At 37.4% G+C, this 25246-nt stretch overlaps 1 protein-coding gene across 12 annotated transcripts in view; it reads right to left on the bottom strand.

Moving 5' to 3' along the window:
- The window catches only part of RPS6KB1 (ribosomal protein S6 kinase B1), a 51861-nt gene that overhangs the window by 13723 nt on the left and 12892 nt on the right, over window positions 1–25246 (bottom strand). For 2 of the 12 annotated variants that reach the window (XM_032871884.1, XM_032871887.1), the window contains exons 5-15: window positions 19361–19508; window positions 17223–17280; window positions 15674–15774; window positions 13587–13677; window positions 13300–13423; window positions 12734–12841; window positions 11758–11820; window positions 11260–11337; window positions 7142–7249; window positions 5234–5346; window positions 2647–4277 (exon numbers count right to left, since the gene is read on the bottom strand). In XM_032871884.1, coding sequence (XP_032727775.1) covers window positions 4040–4277; window positions 5234–5346; window positions 7142–7249; window positions 11260–11337; window positions 11758–11820; window positions 12734–12841; window positions 13300–13423; window positions 13587–13677; window positions 15674–15774; window positions 17223–17280; window positions 19361–19508 — 1230 coding nt within the window. In that variant the 3' untranslated portion in view covers window positions 2647–4039. Of the gene's footprint in view, window positions 1–2646; window positions 4296–4682; window positions 4922–5233; window positions 5347–7141; window positions 7250–11259; window positions 11338–11757; window positions 11821–12733; window positions 12842–13299; window positions 13424–13586; window positions 13678–15673; window positions 15775–16337; window positions 16853–16953; window positions 17027–17222; window positions 17281–19360; window positions 19509–19742; window positions 19934–25246 lie in introns of those variants that run through there. The other 10 variants (XM_032871886.1, XM_032871890.1, XM_032871891.1 and 7 more) reach the window with 9 other exon arrangements.

A 25246-nucleotide genomic window follows, 5' to 3' on the forward strand; every position in this document is an offset into this window, starting at 1 on the left:
CTACATTATGTAGTACATACACATCTAATAACCAAATGTAGTCAACAAGTGTGGCTAAACAAACTGTTGACTGTCAGCACAAGAAAGTCTTCCTAGTTTATCTGTGAAGTTATTTTTCACATGAGTTTTTTTTTTTTAAGCAACCAATTCAACTATTGAAAAGAACTTGGAAATTACAAGTGTGTAACATCTAATATATCAGTACTAAAACTTGTTATATATTTAAGTAGCTTAAAATTCTCAGCAGAAAGTTTTACAACTGTCAGTCCTCACATACATAAGCAGTTTATTAAATATGAGAACCTGAATGTATGTGGTATGTTAAAGCAAAAAATTATTGAAACCATTTGTGCACCTGATAGTTATTTCTTCCTATCTTAGAATAATAAAAAAAATCACTTCTATTTTATGTTCATTCAAATTTGCATTTAATTTCTATTTACATTCATTCAATCCGAAATCAAAATACTTAATACAGGAAACTAAATACAAGATGAAAAGCAGAAAAATGTGTTACCCTCATAGCACTCCTACTAAGGCAGCTGAAGAAGTTATTTACTCTGATAGATGCAAAGCCAACTTGGGATAGGAAAAGAAAATAGCTTAAAGAGCAAACACAGATGAACCCATCGTTCAGATGTTACTTCGGATAATCCACTGAAATAATACTTGTGCTGTAGTGATAAATTAAGAATCACACAAAAGTTTTTTATCGATCAGCAACAGACCACAGGTCATGGTGTAACATATACTTTTATGATTGTTTTGTCCAGCTTGCTGTGTCTACTCCTATGAAAAAAGGTAGATGTTTGGACACTGATATTTTTATTTGAGAAATTAACCATTTTCAAAGCCTCAAAAATCCATTCTTCATAAATTCAACATTTCTCATGGGAATAATCTTAAGATCTAACACTTGTAAGCTAGGAACCATATGACTGAGTAACCAAAATAGTTAGATCCTGTATTAAACACACAATCCAAGGCTCAGTATATTACTATTGAAGATACATCTTGTTTATAACCATTTGTTAAAGAATGTTGAATTTATGGAGTATCATACATGCATTCTTACCCCCCACCCCCCAATTATCTTCTATCTCAAAAAATAGTATGGAAAAATTCTTCTGGAAGGATTCAAATTAGGTGAGACCATAAAGGGGAAAAAGAAGTAACAATTTTCCTAAAAATCTGGTTCAAGTTCAGTAATTCTTTACATTGTTAATCACAGCTGGTTTATAAATCCCAGTTTATTCTGTAATGCTACAAACCTTATAAAATCAAAATTAGTAAACTTCAGTTCTCAGTGATTATATTTTAATTAAAAAACAACATGTATAAAGTAAAAAAATATCCTGTAATAGCTGATTTTAAAGAAAATAATCAAGTGATGAAAGAAAAGCACTTAATCTCTTTTATACACTTACCTGGAATAATCATAAAGAACCCTCTTAGAAACTTAAGACTAGTAATATTGACATCATATATTTTAAACTATGCTTGGATTTTTACAAATAAATATAGGGTAAGCCATATTGCATAGGTGTGTGCTTTCTGTCTGTGACACTAAAGTGGCACTTGACATGTTTTCACAGTCATAGTAGGGATATCCATTTATGAAACACAATTTCTCTGTAAACTTGCCACAGCATAGGAAATTAATTTCACTCAATGATAAGTTTGAAAAACTATTTGTATGGATGGTAGGTATGCAATTTATGCTTTTTATGCAGAAAAGTTGCAATGTGCGCCACTACTGCTGGCAGTACTAATTATGAAAACAGTTTATGGGGTGGTTAGAGCCAGCCAATCACAGTGCAAATATTACTTACTAGCAAATAGGACTGAGGAGGACTATTTTGGTGTAAAAACTTCTCTGGAATTTGGTTAGGCAGTCAACACTACAGATAGTAAACACATTTGAAAACAAGTATCAGAGTAGCACAAGCCATTTATAGTCTGAAATAAAGCCTGCACCTATCACCAGAGCTTTTGGGTTCTGTTTTTTCAGACATTATAAACTGTCAGAGAACAAAGATCTGTACTCCAAGTGCAATTTCTGCCCTTATCATTACTGTAGCTTCTAATTTACTAGCTACAGTTATAAAGTTATCAGTAGGCTGCTGCATAAAGGGAGAAAGGAGTCTAGAGGAAGTGATTAAAAAAAAAAAAAAAAAGGCTGTCTGTCCAAAGATGAATGGTAACCAATTCTTTCATTTATTGCCACAATTGAAAAGGTATATTTCCAATCCTCCTTCATGGTTCTATTCTGCCTAATGTCATAGGATTTCATCTCATCTCACTTGAATTGCCATTTAGATAAGCAAAGCTCTGCTCTTTTCTGACTGAATTCAACATGCATAAAGAATCTTATGGCTTGGATCCTATGGCTCAAAAAGGTTTGAAGAACATAGCAAGCAGCATCTATTTAAAAAAACTGTAGGGTTGCAAAATATTACAAATTGACTTTGCACACTCAGATTGAAGACATTATAAAAAACAAAAAGAGACGTTAAGACTCAACTGCAACTGCATGATCATCTATTATACCAGTATGAGCTGAAATGTATTTTTATAAAGCTCTGCAGATATTAAACCCTTTCACCAGCTAAAGTCATGGAAATGCTCTCTTTAAGGCAGGAAGTATTTAAGAAAGGTAAAGTTACCTTTATTTTTATTCTTTGTACCTGTATATCACTTATGTAGATTTTGTTACAATTTCAAAAACATAGTGTTTTGTTAACATGTTTCCTAAATTAAGCCACTAAGTTTTCTTATTCACTGTGGAAGACATTCATCAAAAGGCCATCAAATATTTTTACAATCAAAAAATGTAGCCCCAGTATAGGAGAAAGAAAAATACTTTTTTCCTTTTAAAACTGTTGAGGAAAAAAAACCTAAGGAAGGTAGACAGCAAAAACAGTTAAAAGTAAAACTTAAAATCTTACCAATTTGCTGTAAAGAGATTAGACACAGAGAGTGGAACATGACAACACCCTCTTTCCCTGGATCTCCCTCTCTCCCTCACTTTACTGCCCTCAGTATGCATTTTATCCTGACTCTTTTCCATCCTTCTTCAGCCATGGGCTGAAAACATTTGGCGTCTTGAACCAAATACTGGTATAAGAACAGGTGGCGCCATTTTTCCAGTGCAATGCAGGCCCAGGACAAGGATGAAATGTAGGACATACAATATATGCCCATTCCAAAGCTTCCAGTTAAGCTTAGCCCATAGCAGTACTGCAAGTAGAAATGATTAAATAATTTTTTTTTCTAGTATTACAGACAGGTATTGCAGCTGGGTTACTGAAAATAAACCCCAAGTCCACCCCAATCCCTCAAACGAGCCACAGCTGTGGTTAACAATGATTCATTTGCATTTTTATTATTTCACCAAGAGAAGAAACAGAAGTTGTCTGGCTTTCTTCACACCAACCAATAATTTTGCATTTTAAAGTTGGGATGTTTTCCATAATGAGCTGAATCAAAAATCTATTTGAAAAATATATATTTATATAAAAAAAAGATTCAGGTTGTTTGCACGTAAAACATCAATTGTTAAGTTTCTTTTGTCTTTGATTCCATGTTGCTGGAAAAAGTTTGAACAAGCTTGCATGCTAATTTGTCCTTAGTTGCAAGTATTACAGGCAATTTCATACTTTGCCTAATGAAAGGATAACCCTTCTTCGACACAATCAGAACTCAACAGTGATTCAGAAGCAACATCCTACCCTTAATACTGTCAGTTCGAGCCATCAACATCAAAATCCTTGATAAGGTTGAGAAGATGTCGCTAGGAATCAATTAATTGATGTGCCTAAGAGTTCCACAATACTATTTTGCTTAAGTTTTTTTTTTTTTTTGCACCATTGATTGATTTTTTAAAATCCATGTTTATTCTTCCTCTGTCCAAAGTGTTCAATGTAATGACACTAACTCTTCGAGACTGTCATTTTGAGTCTTCCTGTTTCACCTTACAGGATGCTCACACATCCTTTCCCCACCTTTTTTGCCTTAATTCATTAAAATCGTTGCTCTGTCATAGATTCATACGTAGGTGCTCTGGTCGTTTCGAGATCATGGGAAAAGCCTGTTTTTTGTATGGCCCGGAGTTCGGCTGTCGTATTGGAAGTGGTGCTGAAGCTTCCCCACTCATCGTCACATCCATCTGCTCTATTCCACTTGTTTCCATTGGATATTCCACAGGCGTCTGAGGATTTGCCGTGCTGGCTGAAGCACCTCTTCCCCAGAAATCCCCAGGAGAAAATTTGACTGGGCTTTAAGACAAGGAAGAGCTATCATTCATTTATCTCAAGGATTATCTCAACAAGAAGTAATTCCCTTAAATTTCAAGGAAGTGGGGTAATGTGATATTTATATTTAGTTTTATTTTTGTGTGAATTACTACAAAGGCCATCGTTCCCCTAGACTAATTGCTAGAGTTTCCTAACTGGTCTATTTACCTCTATACCTGCCTATGTAAAACCCTCAGTGATAACTTTTTTTTTTTAAATCATTTTACTCCCCACTTAAAACAGTTTCCCATAGTATTTAAGATAAAATACTCCTCCAAACCTTTCTCTTCATCACTAACCACATATCAGGAACATTGACCTTTCATTTCCAAGACCAAGTTTTTCCTCCCTTCTGGCTTTACCTGTAAAGGTAAAGGATGTTACCTGTAACATCCTATACTTCTATTTTTTGTATGGGTGGCTTTTTCTCTTCATTCATAGATGTTACTTCACCAGGGAGGCCTTTCTCTGACCACCATGAAAAGGAGCCCCCCTGTGATTCTTTGCTACCACCACACTCTTTATTTTTCTTCATATAGAAGAAATTTTTCTTCATATACTACTTCATATGATTACATAATTCCTGTATTTCCTCCTTTGGTTATTTTGACTCTCTTCTCACTAAACTGTAAGCGTTAGGACAAGGACACTTCTTGTGTTAATTATGTATCTCCATCATGCAACACAGTCCCTAGTATACAATAAACGTTGAATGAATGGGTAAGGAAGACAATTGCCAGTGCAGCAGCTTGCTTTCACAGGAGGGAAGGTAAACTACATAGCATACAATACAAGATGCAGACGCTGTGCTTATGTCAACCAAGGAGAATACAACAGATCTTTCTTTTATATAACCTGGCATAAATTTCTTAAAGCATTCTCCTCCCGGTTAAAAAAACAAACAAAAAAAAGAGATGAGAATAACAAAGTCTGAATACCTGACAGGTGTTCGTGGGCTGCCAATAAATCTTCGAGGTGATCGGATTTTTGGTTCAAAGGAAAATTTTTCTTTCACACTTTCAAGTACAGATGGAGCCACATATGTAAAACCCTAAAAGATAGTAATTGTTGACTCCAGAATGGCGTTTTGTCATATATATCAAGAAAATGTGGTTTCAGTCTCTGACACACCAAAATAACAGTGCACACCTAAAACCAGCACTCTGTTTCCTCCCATCTCCCCAATCTCATTTCACACCTGTTAGCTTCTTTCCAGCCATTTCTTGAGGCATGGATCTCAGGAAGGCAGAATTCTATCGAGTCCCATATGCCAGTAAACAGTATTCCACTTTGTTGAAGGAGTAGAACAAAATAGGAAAATGTAGGCTCCACATTAAGCTATTAAATACCAAGATGAATGCAAAGAAAATTCTACTGTTTCTAGCCACATGCACATGAGCAACTAAGATTATCACACCCCAAACAGTTTCTCATTATTAGGCCAAAGTAAAAACAGAATTCTCTAGGTTGGCATGTATGGTCTCTCTGATTTAATACCAATGATTGGATAGATTTGGTATTTTCTTTTTTCTTTTTTTTAGATTTGGTATTTTCTTGATGTATAAGGGTCAGCATTGTGAAAACCCTCAATTATAATAGGCAATTACGCAGTTTTGTTAGCTTTAGTTCTTTCTTGGACCTTGCTATCAAATCACCAGGTGTCATTTCTTTGCTGTCAATGTTTATCCCTTTAACAATCAGTCCTCCACCTAAACTTCCCTTCTAATTATTATTCTAGTCACCTATGAATAGGCATTTTGAGTTACAGTAAAAAGACTCAACAAGCCTCTGGGTGATGTCCTAAAGACTGAGGTGCAATTCTGTAGCACACATGCTTTGTGACAAGTGTATGTAGACTTCAGAAACCATTTCCCCACATAGTTTAACTACCAAGAGAACCAGTCTGTGCCTTAACCATCTTTAAATTTCCTTTAATTCTGTGATAGGAATTTAAATAATTATTGAACTGAGGACAATCTCCAGATAAGTGAGATGTTACTGTTTCTTACTAGTTTTTAAAGAGGGGCGCCTGGGTGGCTCAGTTGGTTAAGCGACTGCCTTCAGCTTAGGTCATGATCCCAGGGTCCTGGGATCGAGCCCCATATAGGGCTCCTTGCTCAGCAGGAAGCCTGCTTCTCCCACTGCCTCTATATTCTGCCTGCTTGTGCACTCTCTGTCAAATAAATAAGAACTCTTAAATATAAATAAATAAAAAATAAAGAGATTCACTTTATGTAACAAAATAAATGGTATAAAATGAGGTTTTTGTTGATCAAAATCTAAAAGCCCTCAAAAAATCTAAAAATCTAAAAGCTTTGCTTTTCTGAGGAGACAAGGTACAAATCAATACAAATACTTCTACAGTGAGAAATAGTTTATTTCCTACTACATATAAACCAATATATTTTGATGTCTAATATTCACAATTAACAGGTTAAAAATCCCCTACAAAGTTGCATGAAAATGTACCAAAAATCTGTAACTATTCCAAGAATAGAATAGTTACAGTGAATTCTTCTCCTACTGTTACAATGGTGTGACTTCCAATAGAGATACTGAGGCAAACATCATTTTAAGTCAGTGGCCCACGTATAAGGGAATCATATACTCCAAAGAACCATACAGTTAGTTCTACTCTAAATGCTGAAATGGAACACTGGATTATGGGAATCAATTTTCTAATTTAGCAAGTCAGAAAACTTAAAAAACCCAAGTTAACTTAATAAAAAATAGCATCTAAGGTTATCTATATCAATTGCAAAGCAAACAAACTGAATTTTCTTATTGAAAAGGGTCCATCCTAATACTTAAATTTCTCATGGCCACATGGAAATTCTTTCACTTACCAGAAAGACCTGGTTGGCACTTTCACTGAGAGTTGAGTCATCTGGGCTGTCAACAGGTGTCTGACGTGTAAACTTTGAATCAAACTGACTCACATCCTCTTCGGATTGCTTTGTGAAAAACAAAATTAGAAAACAATGAATAGTCTATATTATACATATCAATCAAATGCATGACTTGCATTAGAGAAGGCTCTAGTTAAAACTCTTCAGAGGGCTTGACTGTAATAAAATATCAAACAGTTTTAGTAGGAACAGACTGAAGAATAAACACAGGTAGAAAGTTTCTTTTTAAAGATTTTATATATTTATTTGAAAGAGAGAGAGGGAGGGTGCCTGTGTGGCTCAGACATTAGGCACCTGCCTTTGGCTTGGGTCATGATCCCAGGGTCCTGCAATCAAGCCCCACATCAGGCTCCTTGCTCCACGGGAAGCCTGTTCTCCCTCTCCCACTCCCCCTGCTTGCGTTCCCCTCTCACTAAGTCTCTCTCTGTCAAAAATAAATAAATAAAATCTTAAAAAAAAGAGAGAGCGAGCTAGAGAGAGCACAAATGGTGGGGATGGGCAGGGGGAGAGGGAGAAGCAGACTCCCCACTGAGCAGGGAGCCCAATATAAGGGCTCAATCCCAGGAGCCCAAGGTCATGACCTGAACCTAAAGCAGATGTTTAACCAACTGAACCACCCAGGTGGCCCTAAGCGGAAAGTTTCAAAGGTCAAATTACATCTTCAATTTTTAAGCGTATACTAAAGTAGATTTTAGTACACACTCATCATTTTTTTTTAAAAATCTGAATGTCAAAAAAAAATTTTTTTTGAATATCAATCTTCCCCACTTAAAAAATTTCAGTGTGCCTAGTCCACTGGATAAATTCCCTATTAGAGATAATTTGCTCAGCGGGCCACTGCACGTTTATAATAAACCTGAGAAACCACTGAGGCAGAGTTTTAACACAAAACATATTTGTAAAATGCTCTAAAATTTCTTCCTATAGCTTGGTTCATCCTACTACATTCTCAAGGAGCAAAAATGATGTTCTACTCTGCATGAGTACATTTTCTTATGAAAAACATCACCTAAATCTAACTACCACATCTGTTTAATTCCTTCTCTCTGGCACAATATCAGACTTTGTGGTCATGTCAAAAGAGCTAAGGAACCAACATGAAGAAGCACCTAGTGTCAAAAGATGATACAAACTAAGCATCAGTAAAAATTACTGCAGCAGATTAAAACACAAATATATTAAAACTCATAATTATACTTAAAAAGAATCATGGAATTCATTGGTCAATTTTGGAAGATGTTAAAGAACTAATTGATTATTTTGAAAACTGGGAAAGAAACATTTATCCTGCCTTTCCTGTATAAACAATGTAAGTTTCTCTTTAAGGAAAAATTCACTAATGAGGAATCAATAATAGTATTAGAATAAGACATTTTACAAACCCCTAATGAAATCCTGAAAGTAGGCTAGAGTTTCTGAATCTCAGCACTACTGACATTTTGGGCTTGATAACTGCTGCAGAGCCCTGTCCTTCATAAAGGAGGATGTTTAGCAGCATCTCTGGCCTCAACTCACTGCAAACCAGTAACATCCCCTCCCCCAAAAGTGACAACTTGTCTCCAAACCTTGCCAAACTGACCATAGCTAAGAATGACTGATGTTGGCAATGATCAATGGAAAAAAAAAAAAAAATACACACACACACACACACACACACACACACACACACACACACACATACATTATGCCTCCTGACCAAAATATACAATATCAAAAGTTTAATCTCAGGGCACCTGGGTGGCTCAGTGGGTTAAAGCCTCTGCCTTCGGCTCAGGTCATGATCTCAGAGTCCTGAGATCAAGCCCTGCATCAGGCTCTCTGCTCACCGGGGAGCCTGCTTCCCCACTCTCTCTGCCTGCCTGCCTACTTGTGATCTCTCTCTCCATCAAATAAATAATCAGATTAAGTATCTAAATCTAAATACTAGTTTTTGGAAATACAGGGAAGAGATGAGTATGATCAATGACACTATGGATTAAAATCACAAAATCAAAGTTCGAAACCCTATAGGATAAATGGTCCAGTTTCTTCAGTAAATACTCAGGAGAGGAATTGAGATGAGGGTATCTGCAGATGGAAAGCAACCTAAGAGATAAAATAACCAAACCGTACAGACCTTGACTGAATCCTTATTAGAACAAACCAATAGGGAGGAAAAGAAAACAAAAGAAACTGGGGAAATTGTCAGCTTTTTAGTTGTGATGATAACTAGCAGTTCTGTTTAAGTTTAAACAAGATGACCTGACAAGCTGGACAGTTGGTACATAAGGGTTAATTATCCTCCTTTATAATTATATATGTGAAAATTTTAAAGCAAGTCACCTTGTGCTCCAGGACCAAATTATCATCATCATTATCCTCCTCCTCCTCCACCTTCACCCCAAGAAAGAGAAAAAGAAACTCTATTTTCTCAAATTCTGAGGTGGAAGAAAGACAAGAACTAACACACTAACTCATTTACTAATAAATATATTGTTATGATTTGAGTTGTGTCCCCGTCAACATTCATATGTTGAAGTTCTCACCCAAATACCTCAGAACGGAACCTAATTTGAATGAGGGTCAGTGCAGATGAAATCAGTTAAGATGAGGCCATTTTGGAGTAGGGAAGATCCTAATTCAGTCCTGATAAAATGGGAAAATCTGGACACAGATCTGCACAAAAGGAGAATGCAAACATAAAGGTAGAGATCGGGTGATGTCGCCTATGGGCTCCAAGCTTAGCATGGCCAAAGCTGAGAAAGCCAAAGATCGCTAGCAAACCAGCAGAAGCTAGGAGAGAGGCACAGAGTGGAAAGGAGGGCTCTCATCCTTAATAATGAACCAAGTGTGTCAATACATTATCTTGGCATCTAGTCTCCAGAACTGTAATATAATAAACTTCTGCTGTGTAAGCCACCTAGTTGGTGGTACTTTATAACAGCAGGCCTAGCAAACTAATACACACATATGCTATATTTTGAAGAAAATTCCCAGAAAATCAAATTCAAAATAGGGCTGAATCAGAGGGTAACTACACTTAACCCGGTGAACATTTTGTTATGTATATAACTGTTAAATCACTATGCTGTATACCTGAAACTTACATATTATTATATGTCAACTAAACTTTATTTAGAAATAAAAAATAAGGGGCACCTGAGGGGCTCAGTCAGTTAAATATTTGCCTTCAGGGGTGCCTGGGTGGCTCAGTGGGTTGGGCCGCTGCCTTCGGCTCGGGTCATGGTCTCAGGGTCCTGGGATCGAGCCTCGCATCGGGCTCTCTGCTCCGCGAGGAGCCTGCATCCCCTCTCTCTCTGCCTGCTGCTCTGCCTACTTGTGATCTCTCTCTCTGTGTCAAATAAATAAATAAAATATTAAAAAAAAAAAATATTTGTCTTCAGCTCAGGTCCTGGGGTCCTGGATTTTATTTATTTGACAGAGAGAGCATTCACATGCACAAGCAGAGGTAGCAGCAGGCTCTCTGCTGAGCAGGGAGCTGGATCTGGGGCTCAGTCCCAGGACCCCGGGATCATGATCTGAGCCGAAAGCAGAGGCTTTAAAACCCACTGAGCCGGGGCGCCTGGGTGGCTCAGTGGGTTGAGCCTCTGCCTTCAGCTCAGGTCATGATCTCAGGGTTCTGGGATCGAGCCCCACATCGGGCTTTCTGCTCAGCAGAAAGCCTGCTTCCCCCTTTCTCTCTGACTGCCTTTCTGCCTACTTGTGATCTCTATCTGTCAAATAAGTAAATAAAATCTTTAAAAAAAAAACAAAAAACAAAAAAAAAAACCCACTGAGCCACCCAGGCGCCCCATATATATTTTTTTTTTTAAGATTTTTTAGTTTATTTGACAGACAAAGAGACAGCGAGGGAACACAAGCAGGGGGCGTGGGAAAGGGAGAAGCAGGCTTCCCATGGAGCTGGGAGCCGGATGCAGGGCCTGATCCCAGGACCCCAGAATCATGACCTGAGCCAAAGGCAGACAGCTTAATGACTGAGCCACTCAGGCGCCCCTGGGATTTTATTCTAAAGAAATACCAGGTCCTTCAAAGTATATGCTTTCATGTATACATACCAACAGAGGTTTAAAGGGGGGCTCCACCTTCCGAGCCAGCAATTCTTCCCAGTTAATATGCCTGAAGAATGGATGAGCCTAGAAAAAAAGAACAGGAAGAAAAGTCAAGGTGAATAGACTTCACTGGACTGACAAATTAACTGTCTGTTTGAAGTTACAAATCACAAAATAAGCTATACTTATTTTTTAGATTTTATTTATTTATTTGAGAGAGAGAAAACATGCACACAAGTGCGGGGAGGAGCAGAGGGGGAGAGAGAGAAAGAGAGAGAATCTCTCAAGAAGACTCCACGCTGAGCTTGGAGCCCAAAACAGGGTTTGATCCCAAGACCCTGCGATCATGACCTGAGCCAAAACCAAGAGTTGGATGCTTAATCAACTGAGCCACCCAGGTGCCCCCCAAAATAAGCTATACTTTAAACAACTACACACAACCCTCACAAATAAATAAAATTAGCACTATCTTCCCCTCAAACCACCAAAAAGGCCAATCCCTACTTGAACTTCTCCAGCATCCCCAGGACCAGCTCCAAGTCGAGAAGCAGCATTTCTTTTCAGCAGCTTTAAAGAGGGAAAACAAAACAAAACATTGATAAACCTTAGTCAAATTGATTATTTTTTATTTAGAGAATTTGCTTGTCTATATTGCTTCTCTATTTTGAGAAAATTTGCTTTATTTATTATAACTAAATATTGCTTGGGAATAAAAAGGAAAAAAGTATTTTTTTAAATTATTTATTTATTTAAGGAGATAGAACAGAGAGAGAAAGCACACACAAGCGGCAGGCAGCGGGGAGAGTGTAAGGGAGGGGCAGAGGGAGAGGGAGAAGCAGACTCCTTGCTGAGCAGGGAGCCCAACGCAGGGCTCAATTCCAGGACCTGGGATCATGACCTGAGCTGAGCCACCCAGGCACCCCAAGGAAAGAAAATCTTTAAAAAATGTGTACTTTACCTGCAAAAACTGTAGGTGTTTTGATTAATATATATCATTCTTTATTTAAAATGTATGTTCAGGGGTGCCTGGGTGGCTCAGTGGGTTAAACCTCTGCCTTCAGGTCAGGTCATGATCCCAGGGTCCTGGGATCAAGCCCCACATCGGGCTCTCTGTTCAGCAGGGAGCTTGCTTCCCCCTCCCTCTCTGACTGCCTCTCTGCCTACTTGTTATCTGTCAAATAAATAAATAAATCTTAAAAAATAAAATAAAATAAAATGTATGTTCAAATCTATTAAATTCCAGTAGTTGAGGGTTATCATTTCATGTCCTACCCCCCCCCAAAAAAAAGACTTATTTATTTATTTATTTATTTATTTATTTATTTGAGAGAGACAGAGTACAGAGAGGGAGAGGGAGAAGCAGACTCCTGCTGAGCAGGGAGCCTGACACAGTGCTTGATCCCAGGACCCCAAGATCATGACCCAAGCCAAAGGCAGACACTTAACCGACTGAGCCACCCAGGCACGCCTCGTGTCCTACCTTTTTAAGCAGATCTCTGGCTTCTTGTGTGAGGTAGGGAGGCAAATTAAGTTTACATTTGAGGATTTTGTCAATTGTTTTCTTTCTGTTCTCCCCAGTGAATGGGGGCTATGAGTAGAAAAGAGTGAGAAAAATTAGCACATAAAAAATAAAATCATCCATTTCCTGAATTAGTCAGTTATGCATAAAGATCAGATATGTATGCTGTGATATGGGCTGACTGCTAAAGATCTATAGTTTTTAAGCAATGTGACAGAAGAAATAGTAACATCTCAGAAGAAACTGGGTTTCCACTTTATCTCTGTGTGGTAATAGGTGAGCCCTGTGATTTTATGCTTTACTTTCTCTTTTTATAAAATAAGGGCTGTATCTATTTTATACCTATTTCACAGGACTGACATGACAGATCATTTAAACAAAAATGTTTTTAAAAGTACAGGGCCCATACTACTACCAATAAAGCATATTAGTGTTAATTTTTTTTTTAATAACTCCATCAGTAACATTTTTAAAAAGCACAGGAAAGGTCTCTTGCCATAATGATTTAATAACTACTCAGCACAGACCATAATACATGCAGCTTTTAACTGTGCACCTACTGCTCCAGTCAGCATGTCATACATTAATGCTCCCAAACTCCACCAATCCACAGCACGATTGTGGCCACTTCTCATCAAGATTTCAGGGGCCCTACAATGAGAAAAATAATACACCTAAAAAATTCACCCATTTGCATATCATCTGAATTAGAAGTTTAAAAACAATATACGGAGCCAATGGTCCTACATAAACCAGGTAAAAGTTAGCTATCACCCCCTCAAACCAGTTATATTTCTTGCAACATGCAGCTCACATGTATTCTATTGTTCCACAAAATGTGTGTGTGACTGTTCCATCGTGAATAGATTCTTTGCATAGTCCAAAGTCTGTTAGTTTCACATGACCTACAATGAAAGATCACAGCATGGTTATTCTGAGAATTCTAAGCATGTGCAGTGTTTGAATGTATCATACAAGACAATAATCTATTCTTTCATTTAACATTTTCTGCCTTAAATATTTGTTGAAGATACAAACAACTAGCAAGGTGTCATCCATAATATGGAATGCTAACTTTTTAAAGCTAACACAGTCATTTTTGGCCAATGATATAATATAAAGGGAAAATAGAGAAAAAAGTAAAACAGTTTTTCCAAAGCTCTATCTTTACCTATACCTAGAATCCTCTACCATCCTGAGAAAGCAAGCCTTCAAGAAAAATTCTCTAAAGTCTGGTTTAAGGGGCACCTGGATGGCTCAGTGGGTTAAAGCCTCTGGCTTCAGCTCAGGTCATGATCCCGGTGTCCTGGGATGGACCCCAGCATCAGGCTCTCTGCTCAGCAGGGAGCCTGCTTCCTCCTCTCTCTCTCTGCCCGCCTCTCTGCCTACTTGTGATCTCTATCAAATAAATAAATAAAATCTTAAAAAAAAAAAAAAGTCTGGTTTAAGTACACAAACCCTTATAAAAATATGTTGCATCATTTAAAAGTCTGACACTATACTTGAAATATATAACTTTTTACCACAGTGAACTGTGACTGGACAGTTTTTTAAATGGTCTCAGAAAATCACTCTAACAAGTTGGCTTATTCTGCCAATACTGCCAATTCAGAAAAAGAAATGAAATTGCTATGGCAAGGGACTGTCATCTCTAATCCAAAAAGTAAAAAACTCACCACCTTACACAAAGAACATTGCAGTTCAAGCTTAGCTTTACTGAAATGTTATTAGATATAGAGTGGTTCAACCACCCCAGGAACCCTACTATTCCAGGTTTATTTCAGAGAAAAGAAAAGGTAAAGGCTTACTGATACTCTGTCATACAAAAAAACATGACCTTTATTTTCACAGACCACCTGACATACTCAGCATTATGGATCAAAGAAGTTAACTAGTCACTTCCCTATTCTATCCTTTGCCTTAGAATTCAGAGTCAGAATCCAAGTGTGGGGGGATGGGAGTGGAACTGGAAGGGACAGAGATAAATAGATTCCCATGATGTACTTGGTTAAGTAGCATTTCTCCTAAAAAAAAAAAAAAGAAAAGAAAAAAGAAAAGAAAAAGGGAAAACGAGAAAAAAAGCACAATTTGAAACATATTCATATTAGCATCAGTTGTCCACACCATTTCCTGTCCAAGAATTTAAAACCCTTAACTACCTCGTGTATCATTTTGTAGACACTGAAGGCACCCCGACAGCACCCCGACAGCCTGGCTGGCTGGTTGCTCCTCTGGGGTATGAGTGACCTGAGAAGTCTACCGAGCCCAGATTACTCTTGCATAAATCAAACTGTCTCTAGCAGCTTGCAGTTGTAATCAAGACTCAGTCTGCTCTACGTACAGCTGCACAGAGTATGGGTCTTTGATTTTTATGTTTGTTGTTATGAACACCAAGAATAAACTAATGCCTACTCAACATTTTCTTTCCAAGGCTACATCAAATATTGTGGTTCAATTCTAATCCTTTTTTACAGCATTAATAAAATTTATCATAAAAAGTACTGCTTCTAATATTTATGCATTTTTTTCATTACGGAAAACTCAATCTATAGGGTTAAGATCTACTTTCCAATTAAAGGGTCAAAACAAAACTGAAGATGGGACTGGCTTTTGGCTCACCACATGTTATGTAAAGATTTCAAAAGAATGATAAGCTATAAAGAGCAAGGATTAAACCCGAAAACACAGTTAAGTGGTCAGTTATTCCTAACTTCCTCTAATCTCATCAATCACAATTATCTAAATACTTAAATCTCAGCAAGCATTATGATGCCATAAATTCTGAGGGAGGAGCGTATAACAGAAGTTACATGACTATGGGGCTTTGAAAATGACCATGACCTGGGTGGGAGGATTTTAAGATGATTATTTACTATAGAATTGTTTACGGTATATCTCCACCTTGGTGATTAAGCATGATATTTTCCGGCTTCAGGTCTCTGTAGATGATCCCCTTTTGATGCAAATGCCCCAAAGCCATGGAGATTTCTGCCAAGTAAAAGCTGGAAACAAAAGTGATTTAATAAAATTAAAAAGAGTAATATACTCAAAGCAGTTTATGTATGGAGCAAAATTCCTTGAAAGAAATAGACATGCACCAAAGACCAAATTAGTGGGGATGGGGGCGGGGATGGGGGAAAGAGATGGCATAGGATGCTGCCAAAAGGCATGGTGACATTTATGTTTCACTTATTTAGTGAAACTATAAAATGTTTTATTTCTTTAGAACATACTACTAATTGCAAAAAAGTCCAGAATATGCCAAACTGTCACTGGTTTTTGTTCTGTTCCTAATAGGAATTAGGACAATAGTCATTCAGATCAAAGCAAATTTCTCCCACCCACCCCCAATTTTAAAATCCCATAGGACACAGGAACTTTGTTATTCTCAGAGATCAAGTCTTAGTTTTGAAAGATACCTTATAAATAATCTGACCCTTAGAAGCCCACTCATCCCTTAATACAGCTGCATATTTATATACAGTTCATGCCCACAGTATCTGCCCTCCCTCCTGCCAGCCAGCCCACAACTATAAACTGTGTGACACTCAAATTTATCTACCTCAAAAGAATAAAGGGCTGAGTCAACCCTGTCTGGATTCGAAAAGCACAAGGCACTGCAATACTGGCTGCATAACAATGTTGCAATCCTGCAGATTACTCCAGGATGGAGAGGGTGTGTCCTAGAGGACTGAGGCAGTTTCACAGCCAGCAGGACCACAAATACAGCCTCCAACACGGCTCAGAGAGCCTCCTCCAAAAAAGGGTACTTCATCCCTAAGGCTCTTAAATGCAGCTTCTGTGTTAGAAAAGGCCTGAAATTAAACAATGGAATGCAGTTTGGTAATTAAGGTAGAAAAAAACATTTAAGTGTTTTCTATTCAATTAATGTGTAGGATAAACTGATTTATTGTTACCCAATACTGTCATCTCACAAAAGGATGTGTATATTTTTAATCTGAAGCAGATGCCATCTTAAGAAATATAAGGGTAGATCCCATCCTGGCCATAGAATCAATCCACAGATGATGTGTGCCGGCTTATCACCTCCCTAAGACTGCACCTTGGGAACTGGAAAGTCTAAAAAAAAAGAGGAGATGATTTCTGATACTTTCTATTGTTCCAGACATAAAGTTTCACCGGAAAACCACACTCACCCACAGCCAAGGCAGGCAGCTTACCAATTCAAGGAAAGAAAGCCCCAGTGAGAATGGTTCTGTTAGGAACTGGCGTGAAGAGCGTTCCACCCAAGGCCTGGGGGCAAAGGAATGATGTGACCTCCAAAAGCTGCCCCATCCCAAAGATACTTCTCCCCCTTGAAGTCCTGAGTGACTGACTGGCTCCAGAACAATTTACGGAATCATTTGGCTGCCCACAGTGGGAAAAGGGCTTTGCTTTTAATTATATGAATCATTACCTGAATCCATGCAACTGCAAAAATTTCACTTACCAGGCTGTGTCTTCCATAAATATTCCCTCTCTTTCTAACTGCATAAATAATTCTCCTCCTGTGAAGAAAAGGAAAAGGCCTTAGAAATGAAACAATCTTCATTTCCAACCCATTTCTAATGAGAAGGTTGTGCTTCCTCTTTTAATTATAGTTAAAAGATATCAGTTCCTTAAAACTAAAAAACAGATCCTAAAAACTATAGGTTTAAAACTAAGTCTTCAGGATTCTATTTTTGCAGTGTTCTTATTCTTATGTGAAAACTATGTTTTGGAATTCTAGGTTTTACATCTTTAAACGTCAAAATAGTTAAAAGATTCCAGACCTGAGGTTAAAAAAGTAATCTTGGTTAAAACTTCTCTCACATTTTATCCTAAGCAGAAAAATGTTAGTATATAATTAAGCCACCCTTACAATCAGTGAATGCCCTTATTCCGTATTTTCAGATCTCTTAATCTAGATGAATCTAGCAGCAGCTTTATTAAAAGCAAGGCATTGTTTTGAATATCAAGATAATAACGACTTATATCCCATTGAATAATCTTAGAATACATGAGCCCGCAATAATGTAAATCAATGAAGAGATCAATAAATTAGGTTTTAAAATGGGAGAGAAGGAAAAGCTCTTTGTTACAGCAGAATGCCAAATAAATGAATGAGGCATGATGGAATAAGAAAAATCACTTGGCAAACATTACAGTTAATTGTTTCAAGCAAGAATCAATGAATGCTAAAACTGTATGTGAAAGCTTGATGAGAGACAAGATATTTCGATAATCCCAAAGTATCTCAAGATACTTATTCATTACAAAGGGTAAACTTCACCAGGGGAAAAACTGGCCAACACTACCTTATAAATGTGATCAAAGTGAACATCAACAGCAATGGAACAAAGATATAACATCATGTACCTCCTGATCTGACAGAAGACACAATGTCACTTCGATGGTCCTCCCCAAATGCATAACCTGAATCTAATCTTGAGGAAATATCAGATAAGCCCAAATTGGTGCATTCTACAAAATAACTGGACTATATTCTTCAAAAATGTTAAGGTCACAAAAGATAAAGACTGAGGAACTGTTTAGGTTAAAGGGAACTGAGAGATATTACTATATCAATGTTAATTTCCAGTTTTGATAACTTTAGTAGAGTTAAGATACTGTCATTAATTTTAGAAAATATAAACTGGAGCATTTAGGGGTAATGGGAAATCATGTCTGAAACACTCGCTTAAGCAATCCAGAAAAAAAAAGTGTGTTTATACATATACATGTATATATATATATACATACACACACACACATATATATATACACACACATATATATGTATACATATACAGAAGGAGAAAAAAGAAGGATGAAACAAAACAACTGTAAAATGAAAACACTTGGGGAATCTAGGTGAAGGATATGTGGGAAGTCTTTGTACTATTTATGCAACTTTTCTGTATAAATCTGAAATTGTCAAAATAAAGTTACTCAAAAAACGGCAACAACAGTCACAAAGAAGTTGCTAAATTCTGTATCTTTCTGTTCCACGTTATAGGCCACTGTGGAACCTCTTTTTCAGAAAACTCAGTTATCTTGGCTGGAAATAGATACCTGTGATTTAGAAATGATAAGCAACAAGGTTTGAGGAGGTAGTAATCCCTGGAAATTGTGGATGTCTTCCTATGTAAACTGCATAGTCTAACAAAAAAGCTACATTCAACCAAAAAACTCTGTTTAGAGATGCAATTTTGAAAATACTCAATATCTTAAATACTCTCAGTAAGTTTTCCATTTGAGTTTAGAAATGCTTTGATAGTTCATTGGAATTATAGTATCTTACCCCAGCACAGTCAATGTGATGGCTCTGTATCAATTAGGTGTTTGTTATTTTAAGTATGAGTACAAAGGGATTAGGATTAAGATAAAATTTTACAGATGGGGAAAAAAACCTAACCTTTAAAGTTCTTCATATTTGTCTGCAAAAAGAAACACATAGTCACATCTAAATTCCTTATGTCAATGTATTCGTCAATTTTAAGAACTATTTAATCACATTGGGGAAAAAGCATTTTTCCATTGGAAAATAATGTTTAACCCAGTTTCTGGAGCAAATGCAAATAATTACACCAAACTGAGTGTACTGACCGCTGAGATACTCAAGGATGAGGTAGAGTTTTCCACCAGTCTGAAAGGCATAAATTAAATCCACAATGAAGGGATGCTTTACTTCCTCCAGAATATTCCGTTCTGCTTTTGTATGAGCTGTATCTTTAGCATTTCTTACTATCATTGCCTAAAGGAAAAGAGATGATCTATAAGAACAAAACAGTAGACATTTTTATTCTATAGTAACTGGAAATTCTATTTTGTGCTCTTCTTGCCAATAGTTTAATATTTAATATAATTAATTTAATTATAGTTCCCACCAGAGACTGAGATAGGAGTAATGGAAGACATTCACTTCTTATATATATCTGCACTGTTTGGATTTTTTGCACCGAACATGTAAATAACAACCTAAAGATACCTTTTTAAAAAATGTAAACAGATGAAGTTTATTCATATGTTCACTAATTATTCTATGTCTACTATGCTCCAGGCTCTATAATAAGAAAGAAGAACGAACAGAAGTCTCTAGCTATTAGGAGTCCAAAGTCTCAGGGAAGAGAGAGAAGTCAATGCAGGTAAACACAAGGTGCTATGGGAGAACAGAGGAATTACGGCTGACATGGCAAGAAGTGTTCTGGGAGGTGGCAATACCTAAACTGTATGATGAAAAATTATTAAAATGAAACACAGAGGATAAAAAAAGCATTTCCAGTGCAAAATAGGCTTGACAGGACATGTCTAGGTAATCTATAAGTAGTTCAGTACGGTTACAAGTGACTAGACATTAGGCTGGTGTTGTAGGTGGAGACCAGGAAATGGAAGGCCTAGTACCTAGACAAAAGTGCTTGAATCTTATCTCAGAGGCAGAGGAAAAATGTTGAGGTTCTGAAAATGAGTAATCTTTGGCTGTCAGACAGTTTTAGTAGTAGTTCGGAGTTTTAGGGAAGAAATGAGACCAGCTGGGAGGCTAATACAGTAAACTAAATTAAGCAAGACCTGTACCTAAAAAAATGAAGGTGGGGGGCACCTGGGTGGTTCAGTTGGTTAAACGTCCAATTCTTGATTTTGGCGGCTCTGGTCGTGATCTCAGGGTGGTTAGACTGAGCCCCACATTGGGCTCCACGTTGGTCATGGAGCCTACTTAAGATTCTCTCCCTCTACCCCACCTCTCTTAAAAAGAAAGAAAGAAAGAAAGAAAGAAAGAAAGAAAGAAAGAAAGAAAGAAAGAAAGGGAAAAGGAAGGTGGGAATAAAGAAAAAGGTATCATCAGCACTTGCTGACTAGGTTGAGAAGAAATGATGATACCATGGTTTCTGCATAATTAATAGGACAATGGTTATCATTCAATAATAGGAAATGAAAGTCAAAAGAGTTTTGGGAAAATGATGCACTATTTTGGATATGTTAGGTCTAAATTCTAGGACTAAGTTCTGGTACATCTCCAGTAACATGAGAAAGCATATACACAAGAATAGTAGTTGCAATATTATTCGTAAAAGTGCAATATTAAAAACAACTTAAATGGCCATGTATAGAATACTAGATAAAAACCTATGGACTGGGCACCTGGGTGGCTCAGTGGGTTAAAGCCTCTGCCTTCAGCTCAGGTCGTGATCCCAGGGTCCTGGGATCGAGTCCCGCATCTGGCTCTCTGCTCAGAGGGGAGCCTGCTTCCCTTCCTCTCTCTCTGCCTGCCTCTCTGCCACTTTGTAATATCTGTCTGTCAAATCAATAAATAAAATCTAAAAAAAAAACAAAAACAAAAACCTATGGACTATCTACCTAATGTGTAAAAAAAGCTTTAAAAAGAATGGGGAATTTCTCTGTAAAACCAAGGTACAAAAGAGCATACATGGCATAACAGTATTATAGTATACCACCTTTTGTGTCAGAAAGGGGAGATAAAAATATGTATGTGTATCTCCTTATATCTTCAATAAGATAACTAAGATAAACCAAAAGCTAATGACAGTGGAAAGGTAAAAAAAGTAATAGGACTAGACTTCTGAGAACACCTTCTGAGTAAAGCCTCAACGCTTTTAGCTTACCTAAAGTTTTTTTTTTCTGTTACCTAAATCAAATATTATTGTGATTATAAAATGGGGGTTTTTGAATTCTGAACCATGCTAATGTTTTATATATTCCAAAAATAAAATTAAATCAACAAGGATGGGTGAGGGAAATAAAACTGTGAATACAACAGAAATACATAAATGCAACTGAATAGGGGCGCCTGGGTGGCTCAGTGGGTTAAAGCCTCTGCCTTTGGCTCGGGTCATCATCTCAGGGTCCTGGAATCGAGCCCCATATCGTGCTCTCTGCTCAGTGGGGAGCCTGCTTCCACCTATCTCTCTGCCTGTCTCTGTGCCTACTTGTGATCTGTCTGTCAGATCACAAGTAAAAATAAATTTACTTATAAATTTCTTATAAATAAATAAATCTTTAATTTAAAAAAATTAGTAAATAGAATCACATAAGTAAACAAAACAGAGTTTTCTTAGCTTCAATGTAAGAGAGGTAAATTAAGGATGAATTAAGTAAAGACCACTGAATTCAGACATTAGGAGATTGGTGGTGACAAGAGTTTCATTGAAATAGTAGAGTCATTAAGTCAAAATAGAGTGAATGAAAAAAATAATAAAACATGACTTCTCAAGAAATTCAGCTAAGAAGGCAAAGAGGGTAGAAGCTATTGAAAGACTTTGTATGAAAGAAGGATCTCTTTTACTAAATATGGCAAAAGCATGAATATACGTAAACAAAAAAAGAAGTCAGGACAGAGGATGGAAAAACAGAAAGAAGTGACAAAGACCCCTAACAGGCAGAAAGGGATGGGATCCAAAAATAAGCAGAGGGCTTAACCTTGGAAAGGAGGAGAAATACATCTCCTACTAAACACTGGAGAGAAGGAAGTAAAGACAAGTAAAAATGCAGATTAATATGGTATGAGGGGTAGGGATTAGAACAGGAAATGGAAGGAAATCACATGTGACAGCCTCAAATAGAAAGAGAGGCAGTGTACTAAAGAGTTAAGAGGGACTGATAGCAGTTATAGAAAATGAAAGAAGTTGTCTGGGGACATGGGGAAAAAAAGTTGGTGGGGCGCCTGGGTGGCTCAGTCAGTTAAGTGTCTGCCTTCGGCTCAGGTCATGATTCCAGGGTCCTGGGATCGAGCCCCACATCGAGCAGGGAGCCTGCCTCTCCGTCTCCCTCTGCCTAACACTCTCCCTGCTTGTGCCCTCTTTATCTCTCTCTGTCAAATAAATAAATAAAATCTTAAAAGAGAGAGAGAGAGAAAAACAGCTGATGAATACTTAGGGTCCAAATGATTTGGGTACTATGAATTTGTCCTAGCAGCAATCTATAAGATTATGTGATTTCTGCCAGCAATGCTCAGTAGCTGAGATAAAAGAATAAAGGAATATTAACAACTGAACTATTAGGAGTAGGACTTTCCTAAACATAAGGTCAATGGAGCTAGCAAGAACTAAAACGGCAGATCATGCTGATTACACCAGATTCAGAATAAAGTGAAATAAGAAGGGGGTTAAGAACTTTAGCAAAAAAAAAAAAACCCAAAACGGTCAAAGAACTAAAAGGTTGAGAGCCAAAGACCAAGCATTGTGAGAATAAAGAAGTGAGAAAGTTATTGTTCTATCATAGTCCAACACCTCAGAGGTGGAGAATACAGCCATGGGGGCTGGTAAAGTGGAACGGAGGTGAAAGCTGATAGAGTTGAGATCAGGGAATTAGAAGGCTGGGCTACTGATTACTTAATTAATATAAGGACAGCAAAGATATACAGGATGACAAGGCTTAGAAGTGAGAAAAAAGAATGATAAATACTGAGGGAGGTTTCAACCTCAAAGTAGAAAGGATTTTGACCACAAGATAGAAAAAAAAATTGTAAGAATAAGCTTAACAATTCTTCCCTTGAATTATATGGTAAGCAGAGTGAGAGGGAGAGACCACATTTGCCCCAAATGCTAAATCTTAGTATCTAGCATAATGCCTGGCACATTACCAGTTCTTAACTGATTCAATAAAAGAAGGAATGAAACAAGTATGACCAATCTGTTAACCACAAGCCTTTAGCCAAACAATCTAAAATTTACAGTGTGGGCTAAACTAATGCCATGGGCAACAGTACTTTGCTTCCAGGGTCCATCTTTGTTGCAACTGGTAGGAAAGAGAGTCTTTTCCTCAACATTCCACCCTGAGAAAATACCCAAGTAGTACCATTCTTGTAAAAAAAAAAAAAAATCCCAGAAGAACTGAAAAATTCAGACAAACTGTCCAGATGTAAACACCATTTAAAATAAAGAGACATGTGCGGGGCGCCTGGGTGGCTCAGTGGGTTAAAGCCTCTGCCTTTGGTTCAGGTCATGATCCCAGGGTCCCGGGATTGAGCCCCGCAGCATCGGGCTCTCTGCTCAGCGGGAAGCCTGCTTCCTCCTCTCTCTCTGCCTGCCTCTCTGCCTACTTGTGATCTCTCTGTGTCAAATAAATAAATAAAATTAAAAAAAAAAAAAAAAAGAGAGAGACATGTGGCTCTACTCTGATTTCATCTTCAAGGCTGGAAAAAGACATGTTCTTACCACATACCGAGTTCAAGAGGGTTAATAATAATAAAATCAGAATAAAGAAGCTCGAAGGCAGCACACCGTCATCTTATCTAGTTAGGAATTAAAATTCTGGACTTAACCCTAGCACCTCTTCACTTGCATTATTTATACTGTGAGCTTGTTTTCAGGGACAGCAAGGAAAACATTAAACAGCATCTGACTCTCTAGCCACGCTTGGGGGAAAAAAAACCCTGAGACTGGGAGGGAGCGGTAACTAAGCACATGAAGAGGCAAGCAAGTTAGGTCTTAGATACCTGGGGCCAAAAAGGACGTCTAACATTTAGCAATAATTAAGTCTATGGATTTCCCATTACACTGTGCCTATCCACCATCAGTGGAAAAACAACACCCTCTTCTTTTCATTTAAGGTGCCCATGCCAGAAACATATTTGACTCAAGACAGAATTGTGACTAATTATGGTCAGCCTTGATTATAAAATATATCAAAAGGAATAAATTAACCTAAGAATCTTGACCAGTACTTCTTTCAACATTTCTAGGGGAAGCATTATTATATTATCTCCATCATTAATCTCAAATGATTCCAATGGGAAAGCCAGACAGCAGATTAATACTGACTTATTAATATAGAAAGTAAAGTTCAGAATATCTAAACTGCTTCTTTTAAGACAATCACCAGGGGTGATTTCAGCTGGCTCAGTCAGAACAGCATGTGACTCTTAATCTTGGGTCATGAGTTCAAGCCCCAAATTGGGTGTAGAGATTACTTAAATAAACAAACAAACAAATTTAAAAAAAAAAAAAGACAATCACCAATAAAGTTGTGGTCATATTTATTCCTCAGCTTTTAAATTACTAAGTCATATATAATGCTTAAGTAAAAATAAGGAAGATAAAGACTGAAGTATTACAAACCTTGTAATTTTTGTTAAAAGTCGTTTTGTCTTTTTTTTTTTTTAAAGATTTTATTTATTTATTTGACAGAGATCAAAAGCAGGCAGAGAGGCAGGCAGAGAGAGAGGAGGAAGCAGGCTCCCTGCTGAGCAGAGAGCCCAATGTGGGGCTCCATCCCAGGACTCTGAGATCATGACCTGAGCCGAAGGCAGCGGTTTAACCCACTGAGCCACCCAGGCGCCCCTTGATTTTCTTTTAATACAGTTTTCTACTAAGACTTGTTTTAAGACAGTGTGATCTTTCCAGAAATTAATCCCAAACAAAAAGAACAAGAAACCAAACACACATAACCCATTTTCAATAAAACTAGGAAATGCATTTAACTCCACACATCAGGAGGTAAAGAAAACAGAGTGGGATAAAGCAATGGTACATGACTCAG

Source organism: Lontra canadensis, unplaced genomic scaffold, assembly GCF_010015895.1.
Source record: "Lontra canadensis isolate GAN:19392208 unplaced genomic scaffold, GSC_riverotter_1.0 scaffold43, whole genome shotgun sequence".
Lineage (NCBI taxonomy): Eukaryota > Metazoa > Chordata > Mammalia > Carnivora > Mustelidae > Lontra > Lontra canadensis.